Below are 12,180 nucleotides of genomic sequence, written 5' to 3'. Positions count from 1 at the left end.
CCCTCACACTGCTCCCCGGGGATCGCACAATGGCAGCCCACTGCTCCCCAAGGGGATGGGTTAAATGCAAAGATAAATTGCTCCAATGTGAGATCAATAAAGTTCAACTTTTTTTATATATTTTTTTTTATTATTATACTCTTTTCCCCTCTGCTGGTACTAAAGTTGAAAGAGGAGGATGTTAACGGGGGCTTAAAGTGTCTAAATGCAGAGCGTGAATTGCGTTGCTTTGTACTTGTGACAGTGTAATGACAATACCGTTGAATTCTATTCTATTCTATTCTATTCTTCTAGCCTTCTAGCTGCATGGCAGCACGACTGCACCACTGTGCAGCCCTGCTCTGTTCCTCGTATGATTTAAATCACAGTTGGTTAGGTTATGATGCAGCTGTTATATCACTGGGCGCTATCTGTTTAGTTTACCTTGCAAAGTCCAAGCACAGTTTTTGAATGTTTCCAGCTAACATCTACCTTAATATCATCCAGAAGTCACAGTGTCCTCTTTAACCTCTATCCTTGGCTTGAATGTGTTTCTGACTGAGCAAAAGCTCTTCTATATAAAGAGAGGCTTGAGGTTTTATGCTGCAGGCTTTTACAGCCTCTGGGTTGGGCACTCAGTGCGTGGAAATAAAGCAAAGCTTTCCTGAGGGATTTTCAGAAATGTTATCAGAACCTTAGAAGATTTTTCTTAAGCAGATATTGGCTTCATTCCACCTTTTGAAGCTGTATCTCTCTGTGTCTCAGCTGCAGGTGACCTTACTGTGTCTCTCCCTGATGGCCTTACAACGCTGGATGGTATCCACCTCCAGCTGACCCCGGCCAGCCTGGTGTGCCCCAACCTGCAGATCTCTGGCCTCGATACCAGCAACATCACACTACAGGTGATCATGGTCTCCCTATGAAACTTGGGGTTTTCCCATGGAGCTCAGTCAGGCAACTAACAATGCTGAGCAGCAGGTTCTTTACCAAAACATTTTTTCTGTTTGTCAGCTTGGTCATTCCTGCGTAGAAAGGTGTTCTGTGTCCTTAAGAAAACTAATAAACAGGAACACTGAATGGAACAAGATGCAAAACTTCCCATAAACATAATCTGTTCAGTCGGTTAAAGGTGCCTGAGCTGGAAAAATCCTTTCTACTCAGATTAAGACTCTGAATCAAATTTCTTAGGTATAATTGAAATGCCTCGATATCATTTGTTTAAAAAAAAAAAAGAGGAAAATCTTTTAAACCAGATAATGGAAGAGAAAACCTCACAGGTGTAATGTAATTAATTAAAAAATATCAGAAAGTTATCCTGGTAACTCAGTTCTGTTTTAATTAAATATGATTTTTGGCAATATTATTGAAGACAATTTAAAATCTTAAAGGGGAACATGTCATGTACAACACAGGGTCTTTACCCTCTAATCTCCCCACTTCCTGTTTGTTTTGTTTTATTCTAAATAAGACCACACCTACTAAGTGACTTATTCTAAAAAGTCTTTGTTTTACTGAAATCAGCTCCTATTTAGTTTATTAAACTTGTCAAAACGCAACCAATGTCTCAGAAGAGTGACCCAAATATTGCCCTTGCTAATGAAGATTGATTTTATCAAGGATTTACTCATCCCTTTATTTAGCAAAAAAAGGTCAGGATCATTTATTTTTAAGCTGTAAAAATCTCAAAATTCACTTTTCTTTGTAGTTTTGTTTTAAAATAATTTGTTTAAATCCTTTTTTACATGACTGTGGCTCACGTTTCAACAGGTCTGGACACCCCTGATCTATAACCCTATATACACTACCCTTTTGAAACCGTGCCGATATCGGTCCATGCACGGCAACTGAGATTACTGTTGAGTGTAAACGACACGCTCAACTGAACCAGACCGAGCCAGACACAACCGAACCGCGCTAAACTGGTACTAGTTCATCAGTAGGGCTCAACGTGGTTCAGCTCAGGCTCAGTTCTCAGACAACAAAGAGCGCATGAGTAGACCGTGTCATCTCCTTACAGTCAGCCTCCCTAATCATGAAATTTCATGACGACATTCATAAAAATCCTAGCTTCCCTACCGTGCCACATGATTTCCAGTGAGGATTTGCTTAGCAGTGTGATGAACCTCAACGTCTGTCGTTGTTTCCTGCATCTGTAAGCCCTGATTAGACTACCGTTTGTCATATTCACTTTCCAAAAGAATTCACCAAAAGCTGCCTTCTTCACCTGACTCTCCACAAACTTGTTGAATGTTACAGGTGCCGCCATGTTGATTCCCTCTACAGAGCAGTGGTACAATAGATACTCACTAGGGGAGGAACCATGCTAGCGAGGTGCGCAAATGGTCATAAGAAACCAAGCTCAGCACGGATAACTGAGCCAAGCTTGGTCCGAACTCGGCACAGATCAGTTTTCAGAGGGTAGCTTAAATGGGGCTTATGTCACACACCAGGGATGGATGGAGGTCTAAACCTTTTTTTTTGTTGTTGTTGTTTTTATTTTTTTTTCCAGGCCTGGGTTCAGTCTTGGATCTTTATGTCTTGGACTTGTTTTGTCAGGCCTCAACAATTTATATAAAGCCCAATTCAAGACTTATTATTGAAGCAAGAAACAGATGCTTAAATCATGGATATTCAAATATCATTTTAATGCATCCTCTTGTTTTTGTTTTTTAAAGAGATAAAAATAATCAAACATCTGCATTAAAACACATTCATCTTTTTTATGCTCTATACAGTATGTAATGATGGATGGATACAGTTTGCCTTTAAGCTTTCCAAATCTTTCTCTGCTTTTAGGATCCTCTCCGTTCCTTTGCTTTCTTTTTCCAAGAGTATTAACCATCTCTGTCAAATATTAGGAGTTATGGATGTAAGGATGCTGTTTTTATTATTATTGATCCTTTTAAGAAGCATTTCACCCTTTGGAGCCTTAATGTGGCTTGATGCATCACAACCTCCTCCTGTCCTTCCTCTCACACGCCGGAGACAAAAAGGGCTCCAGTTTACAACGTTGTCATTGACGTAATCTTCGCCGCTTCTTCACTTAGAATTTAAATGGCAAAAAGGGCCATTTGGTGTGACTCATTTTTAGCAGAAATTACACACGTTTAAGGCTGTGCACATGAGGAACATAGCTGTCTGATTTTAACTGGTGTGAAAATCCACAGCTGTGATGCTTGTTTATCACTAATTTAACCCTAAAAAAAGAAAATATGCCAAAGGAAAGAAAACATAAGAATGATAATAGAGGTACTTGGTTTTATTTTTTATGTGCACCTTGTTCCTTGGTAAAAAAAAAAAAAAAAAAAAAAAAAAAACACCTTTGAAACATGCCTCATGAAAAAGATGGCACTTTAAAATGTCGATATTTCCTTGAACTCATTCATTTCTGAATGTTAGGTTGTTTTTTAAAGGAGAGTGTATTTTACTTGAATGAATTAATGTTGTTAAGGAAGACAATACATAATGTTAATTATTTATTATTCTAAACAGTGGTCTGGAAGGTTTGTCATGTCTTCATATTAAGTGACACTGAACCGAGCATCTCAAGCTGCAAACCTTTTCATTTTTGCCTTTACCAGGTTTATGCTGGTGAAAATTCTCAGTCATCCAGGTCATAGTCATTCTGAAAAGTTAAAAAACAATCAAACTTGGAAAACAAAGACCAGTGGATTGTTTTTTTTTTTTTTTTTACTTTTTGACATTTCCTGGTTCACAACCCCAAAATAGTGCATACTAGGAGGAGATTGCCATTCCATGAATATTAATGTTTAGCTTTTAGACTTTAGAATGGATTTGGCCTGAATTGCGGCTAAAACTATTTATTGTGATTAATCGATTATTGAAATAGTCGTCAACTAATTTAGTAATCGATTAATCGTTAACTGGATTATAGAGACTCTTAAAAAAGCCTTTAGCTGATAGAGCAACCATTTAAGAGCAATAATTGTACAAGAATGTCAAAAAAACATGTCGTATTTTGCATTCAAGATAAAAAATTCAAGATAAAAACAAAGTTAAAGGAATAGTACACCCAAAACATGATTAGCCTTCATTTTCTACTCACCCCCATGCTGAACAACACTCTGGAGTACTTTTTTGATATCTCAAATGCATCTGGAGATCTGGGAGGCTTCTTGCTGTCTGCTGACATTCAAATAATGGAGGTCTATGGCGCCCGAGGCAGAAAGGTCCATAAAAGTCCACAAAAACGTGTCAATATTCCTCCATACTGCTCGTCCAATGTATTCCAAGTGTCCTGAGTGGGTAGCGTCCATAATTTACTCGAAACGAAGTCATTTAGAATGTTTTTAGAGCATAAACAGTAGTGTATAGGATTTCCTAAAAGCGCGCGCCTGCGAGTTCACGAGCCTACGGACACCGCGGCAGACCAAACCAGATGAAAGTGCGCATTCAGCTGGGCAAAGAACTCATGCTCTTCCTCAACACTGAAGTCCTCAGACATTTTTCTCTCGTTGTTTCTTTCTTTGCACAGGTAAACAGCACATTTCTTCTTCTACGCTTGCATTATCTGCAGAGCAGACGCTGAATGCGCACTTTCATCTGGTTTGGTCTGCCGAGGTTTCCGTTGACTCGTGAACACGCTTTTAGGAAATCCTATACACTACTGTTTATGCTCTAAAAACATTCTAAATGACTTCGTTTCGAGTAAATAATGCACGCTACCCACTCAGGACACTTGGAATACATTGGACGAGCAGTGTGGAGGAATATTGACACGATTTTTGTGGACTTTTATGGTCCTTTCTGCCTCGGGCGCCATAGACCTCCATTATTTGAATGTCAGCAGACAGCAAGAAGCAAATCAGAATCAAAAAAGTACTCGAGAGTGTTGTTCAGCATGGGGGTGAGTAGAAAATGAAGGCTAATCATGTTTTGGGTGTACTATTCCTTTAATCTGTCCATCTGCTCTATCCAGAATACAGTTTAATCTGTATTAAGGAACTTTTTCTCTCAGATTATTAAATGAAACATGAATCAACAGATTAACAGATCAGCAAAATAATCATTAGTTGCAGCCCTAGCCTGAACGTTCAGCACAGCTTGAAGCCTTCTAATTGGTTTTTATGCCAGTCGTTGACTCCATCCATCTCTGACCAGCTTAGTCGTCCCTGATGAAGAAAAGTATCTCCACAGCATGGTGCTGCCCCCTATGTGCTTCACCATGCAGATAATTTGGAGTGTTAGTTTTTAAAACCAACAAGGTTCTGGGGGTAATGAATGCCTGGTGAGGCACTGTTATTGTAGTTCTGTCCTATAAATGGCTATCCAAAAGTGAATATTGTTTTTTTCTGGCCTATAAAGGCACAAAAAAAACATACATTTGAATTATTGAGAAAGAATTAAATCTTTGTAAAATCCAATGTTTCTTAGTTTAAAAAAGTGCCAAATCCAGAACTACTTTAGCTGCAGAGGTTGCTGTTATTGAAAAAATAAATAAATAAAAAAAGCACGCGCCTGCTTCGATATTTTCTCTGCTACTCTTACCTGAGGCGGTTGTTCCCTTGCAGATCGACCCTGCCCTCCTCCAGCAGACCCTCCAGCAGGGCGGCCTGCTCTCCCAGCCCCTGAGCGTGGACACCGGCCTGGTCTCTCACTCCGGCAGCCAGCTCATGTCCGTAAACGACCCGTCCGTCTCCGCCAACGTCGTCATCCATCCTCTGACCAGCCTGGCCATGCAGCCGTCCAGCATCTCCTCCCCACAGGTCTCCATAGCCGGCCTGCCAGAGCAGGATGTTACAGGTAACAACAAATAAATGATCAAGCATCCAGAAAACTCTGCTTTTTTAGAGTCGAGTAATAATCTGTGCTTGAATGTGCTTGTAGGCCCCCAGGACCTTAACCAGGTCATTAGCGGCGCAGGGCTAGTGGCAGGAAGTAGCGGCAGCCAGGAGATAACTCTGACCATCAACAACTCCAGCCTTACCCAGGCTCTGGCTCAGGTCCAGGCTCAGGCCTCTGCAGCCGGATCCGGCGCTGCACCAGGAAACCCTCAGGAGATCACACTCACCATTTCAGGTAAGCAGAGTTTGCCACAACTTTACTAAGTTCACTGTCTTCCTACGAGCTCAGAAGTCTGCAGCAGACAGCAATAAAAAGCAAACAAAAGTTCCTGTTTCTTCACTGATTTCCCCACTGAGACAGACATACAGCTGGGCAGTGATAGACACTGAATGAAACCTGGTCTTTAAAAGGATCCTTCCTCCCTGAATTGAATGAAAAATAACTGATGGAGCATTTTTTTCCCTTCAGCAATCCCAGATTATTGAAGACTCCGTTTTAGCTGGAGGTACATCCCTAATGCCTATAGTGTAGTGAAAGCTTGAGTTCCAGGTCTCTATTCTCCCGTTTGAGGAGATAGATCATCATCTGATGATTCATATGCCATTAGCAACGTCGAGCTTCTCCTTTTCAGCCTCCTGATTTATTGTAATGTGATTCTAATCCTTCAAGCTAAGACTTTAAGAAAGGATCTTTGTCTTTTTTTCACCGTTTTCTTTTGTTTTATCCTCATGCTTCTTCCCAGGGAACTAATTCCTGTTGGGAATTAAAAAGGTTTTAGAGGAAATCCAGTTTGTTAATTAGTTCTAAGGATTGGAATGACTAAATTTTAACTTTTTTTTTTCTCTAGGTTATGATTCACTCCCAAAGATGGAAAGTTAAAACTCAGCTTGACTTAATGGTGCTGAAGAGCAGATCAAGCAGAAACCCAGACCTCCTCAGAGACTCAGACCTCATTTTCTATCCTTTTCAAAACATCACAACGTAGAGGGCTTCCTCTTGAAATAATAGGAAAACTGCATGCTTTATTTCTTCATATTGTCTGGAAGATGACAATGTAATTGTGAACAGAAAGATCTCAATAGCGTATTCAGCTCATCTGAAACACTGCTGGTAGAAAACCCAACATAAATCAGCAGACATGATCTGATTCCAGCTGTTTTTCAATCACTGCAGTGCAGAACCAAACCAGAGGAGGCAGCATCTGATTGATGTAGAGAAAGATCCGCACTAAATACGTTTACCAAAGCTTAACCGTGAAGGTCCTTTTGTCTGAGCCTTTTGTTCTGCTTACAATGTTCTTCTCATGTTTTGTGTTTTTCTTTGTGTCTAACCTCATTTGTTCCTCTGTTTTACTTGTAAAGCAGCTGTGTATGAATGGCTCTATACAGAAGCATTTGCTGGATGCATCTCTGTGCCAGAATCCTGCTGTGATTTTAGCCTTGGCAGGCTTGTATAGGCACTCCGTCACGTATTGGATATTTTAAGTTTATTCTTTCTTTCTTTGATAAAAAAACACTTTAGTCACAGGAGAAAACAAAATAATAAATGAAAAGCAGAAACCACATTTATATAAAGATCACAGAATCAACTCTGAAGGTCATTTTCTTTTTCTATTTCATCTTTGGTTCTTTATAGTCACTCACATATATTTTCTACTGCTTTTAACAAATATCTCTGCAGGTCAAGATCTGCTTCCCCATCATAACAATAGCAATGGTGCAGAGATGAGCGGCAGCCTCAGGCTTGCATCTCCACTCACCAGCCAACCCACGAATGCGACCATGACCATCACCAATGACCACCTTCTACCTCAGAGCCCGGCCAGCACTGGGATGGCAGGTACGGACCCGAGCAGCAGCCTGTTCCCTGAAAGTTTCCAATACCTTTCAAACTTTGTTAGATGTTCTTTGAGCAGCTGCTTTGTTTTTATGGAATATCTCTACCACCTTATCTGCGTTATCCCAGTCTGCTCCTACCGTCTGGAAAATCATCACACTTTTTAACGGGTGCTTAAGCATCTGCAGTGAATGATTTGCTGCCTCTATGTTTCTATGGAGAAGCCTCAAAGTATGCAGATTACCCTTAAGGTTGCTAGGCTGCTTTTATGATGTTTTTTTGTTTTGGTTTTGTTTTACAAGCTACATTTTTTATCCACTTGTGAACAAAAAAAGAGGAAAATCACAGTCTTGGAAAATATGGCTCCATTTGATGCGTCCAGTTCACTGGAGCAACAAGGTCTGCTGGTCATTTGGCTAAATGATACCTCTGCTGTCCTGAAAGCTGCTCCAGTTGTCTGCTGGAAAAATAATGGGTTTAAACCTCCTTTAGAGAAACAAAAAGGAAAATCTTTTTGGGACTGTTGTGTTTTTATTATATAAATATTGTGAGAGGAAAAAGTAGCAGATGATCTTTCACTGCAAAAGGTGAACTAAAAACTTCCTATAATAATTAGGGGTTTGGCAAAAAAATCGTTTTGACGATATATCATGACTTTTGGCTGCCCGATATAATATCAACCTTTCAGTCTATAGTATTGATTTTGTAAAAAAAACAAAACTTTTTAACCTAAAATAATGAGGGGAAATGGGCTACCTCTGCACTGCCACTCTGTTATAGAGCGCTGTGGAGCCCTATTGCTATGAGGTGCAGCATATACATGTATGTAGTTTGAGTATTTACGGCACTTGTGGCTCACTTTTCGACAGTAGGCTGACAGGAAAGGGGGTATGAGAGAGAGGGAGAGACATGCAGCAAAGGACTAAAGGTTGGATTCGAACCCGGGTCAGCCGCGTCAAGGACTAAGCCCACCGTACATGGGTTGTGCACACTACACACTGCAGCACCTGCACACTCAGTATCAGTAGCTGAGGCAGTCACAGTGGAAGACGTTGCCTCATTCAAACCCCAAATAACATGGATCCAAAAATGAGTAAAAGATCAATATTCAATTCAGTTTATTTATATTGCGCCAATTCACAACACATCATTCATCTCAAGGCACTTCACAGTTCACCAGATCTTACAGTCAAATCTATTCAATGTTTTCTATCTAAGGAAAACCAGTCGATTGCATTGCCTTATTGACTCGAAGGCACTAAGCATACTTGTAGCAACAGTGGAGAGGAAAAACTCCCTTTTAACACGAAGAAACCTCCAGCAGAACCAGACTAGGTGTGAGCAGCCATCTGCTGAGGCCGACTGGGGTTCAAGGAGACACAGTAAGAAGCAAAGATACAACTAGCCAGTCATAGTCAGAGAAACAAGACTACACTGGAAAACAGGCCGATCTATAAACAAAGGTCTTGATGGCAGCACCACAGCTGATATTGGAGTCACTGCCAAACAGGAACAGACCAAATGAAGCTAATATGTGAAAAACAGAGAGAGCATTACAGAGCAATATCTTCTAATGAACTATTACGGCACTTGCTTTTTTATCTATACATTTAATTTTGATAGCTGGGGAAAATATCACAATATATAGTGATATTGCAATATCGTTATATTATATCGTGGCCCAAGTATCTTCACACGAATCGTATCGCAACACGCATGCCAATACTCAGCCTAATAATAAGTGTATTTGCCCTCAGGTTGATGGAATGGAATAAACACCCAATGGACTTTATGGAGTGTTTCTGTCCTTAAAATAAGATATTTAGATACTATGCATTTGAAATAAGATGCTGGAATTGTTTTTTTCTTCTAATTTTAAACATAAATGGTTTTAATCCAATGGAATACACACTCGTTTCAAGGAAAAATGACTTAATTATATTTCAGCTTTTGCAGTCTGCTAGTTAAGTTCTCACAGATAAATCTGTTTAATATTTCTGGCCATGTTTATACCTGATGGTGTCTCTCACTAAGTCTGGTTTAATTTGAGGTTTTTGCCTTTAAAATAAAAACAATTTGTCTTCTTTATAATGTGACTCTCAGTCGGAGGAATTGCTGCAAAGTTAGTCAGCCATTGCATTGATTGGTCCTTTAACCACTTCATTGCTGCAGTCACTTGATGCAGACTGCTTGTTTTCCATTTTTTTTGTCATTATTCTATATTTGTACTAATATATTTGTCACATCCATACCACAGAGACAATTGAGGCAATTTTAATGCTGCAGCACACCAAGGGTATATATGTCTATCTTGTATTTTATTATCTTATTTCTACAAAACAAGCCCATTCATTAATGAACCAAACGTAACAACATTGTATAATTAATAGGACTGGCTTGTATAGAGTTGATGAGTTTCTTGGATTGATTTTTAAAACTGTATTTTTGCACACACATCATTTTTGGACATTTACTTTACGTGAATAAAATTTAAAATAATCCCAGTTTTCCGTGAGTATCAGTGAGAGCAGAGCTTTTAATTAAAGCAAAGTATGAAGCAGTAGCAGTTCAGGTTCCACAGACCTGAGTGTTATAGGAGGTAAAAAAGGTTTTTGGACTTTGCTGTAGGGGAATTGATTTACATTGTCAGAGATTGCTCCCTTACGTTTGTGATATTTGCTTGTCACCTAAAGGTCTAATCAAATTTTTGATGCAAATATCACTCTTTATCAATTACCCTCCTCTGTCTCTCTCAGCTCGAGTGGCAATAAAAGCTTCCCCTGCTTCTCAGAGACACTGAGAGTATCTCGTCTTGTGTTGATTAGACGGAAACCTTGTTATCGCTCTGTATGCAAATAGGGCTCCATGTGCTCTGTGACAGGGAACCGGTTCTAGGTCGGCTTATTTATTCAGTTCCAATCCAAGTGGCTGTGAAGTGAAAAGGGACAGGAGCTCCTCTTTGACTAGAACGATTTAGCGCCTTTTGCTCATAGTCGAAAAGCACCAGGAGGCCTGAAATTATTGACTGGCTGCAGACTGTTCACTGGGCAGAACAGGCAGATATTTTCCTGTCAATGAAAAAAATATATATATATTTATATAATAATACCCTGCTGCTGTATGTTCAGCACTCGGCCTGGAATGTGGCTGAACATTATGAAATGTTCCAGTTCGTCATGCTGGAAAATGTTTAAAACATGATCAAATTCTCTTTTTTCCAAACCATTCTGGTTGCACAAGCTGTTATCTGTGACGGTCCAGTTTAACCAGAGCCTTTCAGAGCTATTCACCCCCCAGACCTTTTCACACTACAACCACATTGTAAGAATTTCATTGACAGATCGGTCAATAAAAACATCAGTGAAGTGGTGGGGAATAAAACAAGGACGTCAAATGCTAATGCAAATAAAAATCTGAACAGTATAGTATAGCCTCTTTGCCGTCGTAGCCCTTTTATCAATCCATTGCCACCAATTCCCTCCATTTGTCTAGTTTAATCCTGAAATGATTGCAGCCGTTCTCTAAAGGCCTGGTTGGTTTGTAGCATTTCAGTATGACATCAAAATTCTGCCAAAAGTCCATTTATGCAATAAATACTCCTATAAGGCGCTTTACTTCATATAGATGCTTATAAACTCAACATGGTTAATGTGTTATACATGTAGAGCGTCACAGAGCCCCAATATATTACACACATGCTCACCCCTGCCAGATTTTGTCACTTTGAAGGCGGTACCCATTGGACAAAATAACTTGTATGTGATTGGCTACTCTTCAGGAAATCCCATGTCTTGAGGGGCCCACTTTTCAAGGTAACCAGTCTTCGGCCCAATCCCAAACCCGTACGTTTTTTGCCCTTTTCAGGCCGACTTTCCAGTCGTGCGAGAATTTTCCGATCTGCCTGATCGTACGTTCTGCGTCATGTAGCGTACAGGGCGTAACGAGGGGCGGTCACCCTCTCACGACCACCTCTCGATCAGGAATCGTGAGGTCAGGAGAAAATAAAATGTGTTTGAAATTTATTTGGCCATTGTGGGCAAATCGCTCAGTGGAAATGCGCAAACAAGGATTCTTCATCTTTTTCCTCTCAGATGAAAACACAGAAGCAAGGCAGGGTGCAGGTGAAATGGAGTTCTTTCTGTAAAATTGACAAACCGTAGTAGCCACGTTTGATCAGCCATATGTATGTTCAAATATGCTGTCACCTTTTCTTCTTAGGACTTTCAGCACACTCGATTCTCTCTAGTGAGCTTCAAATACCTCTTCTAATGATTTGGCTTCCGGACAGACGAGTCCGAGTAGCGCCATCTCACTGCGGAGGCTGAGTCAAATGTGGTTTTTAGACGTACACTGTGAGCAGGTAGATCGCATCAAAGCGTCGGGTCACACAGTGTTAGAACATACATTGTGAGCTGTAAACTCAGACTGTACGACAAACTCTGCAATTTAGTCGTACAGTGTGAGCTGTAGCTGCGTGCAACGATTGAAAAAATCGCAGCGTATGCCAATAACCCCAAGAAGTAACCCTCAATTTGCACATTCTCGTAGAGGGTCCGCTAC

At 40.2% G+C, this 12,180-nt stretch overlaps 1 protein-coding gene across 5 annotated transcripts in view; it reads left to right on the top strand.

The window, feature by feature from the left end:
• LOC119786164 (zinc finger protein 236-like) overlaps nucleotides 1–12,180 on the top strand; it is a 116,616-nt gene that overhangs the window by 72,397 nt on the left and 32,039 nt on the right. For all 5 annotated transcript variants that reach the window (XM_038289339.1, XM_038289356.1, XM_038289332.1 and 2 more), the window contains exons 23-26: nucleotides 745–881; nucleotides 5,511–5,742; nucleotides 5,827–6,018; nucleotides 7,465–7,623. In XM_038289339.1, the coding sequence (XP_038145267.1) occupies nucleotides 745–881; nucleotides 5,511–5,742; nucleotides 5,827–6,018; nucleotides 7,465–7,623 (720 nt within the window). The remainder of the gene's footprint in view (nucleotides 1–744; nucleotides 882–5,510; nucleotides 5,743–5,826; nucleotides 6,019–7,464; nucleotides 7,624–12,180) is intronic.

This window comes from Cyprinodon tularosa, unplaced genomic scaffold (assembly GCF_016077235.1).
Source record: "Cyprinodon tularosa strain WSP-4 unplaced genomic scaffold, ASM1607723v1 ctg107, whole genome shotgun sequence".
Lineage (NCBI taxonomy): Eukaryota > Metazoa > Chordata > Actinopteri > Cyprinodontiformes > Cyprinodontidae > Cyprinodon > Cyprinodon tularosa.
This window is presented reverse-complemented; position numbering and strand designations above follow the sequence as displayed.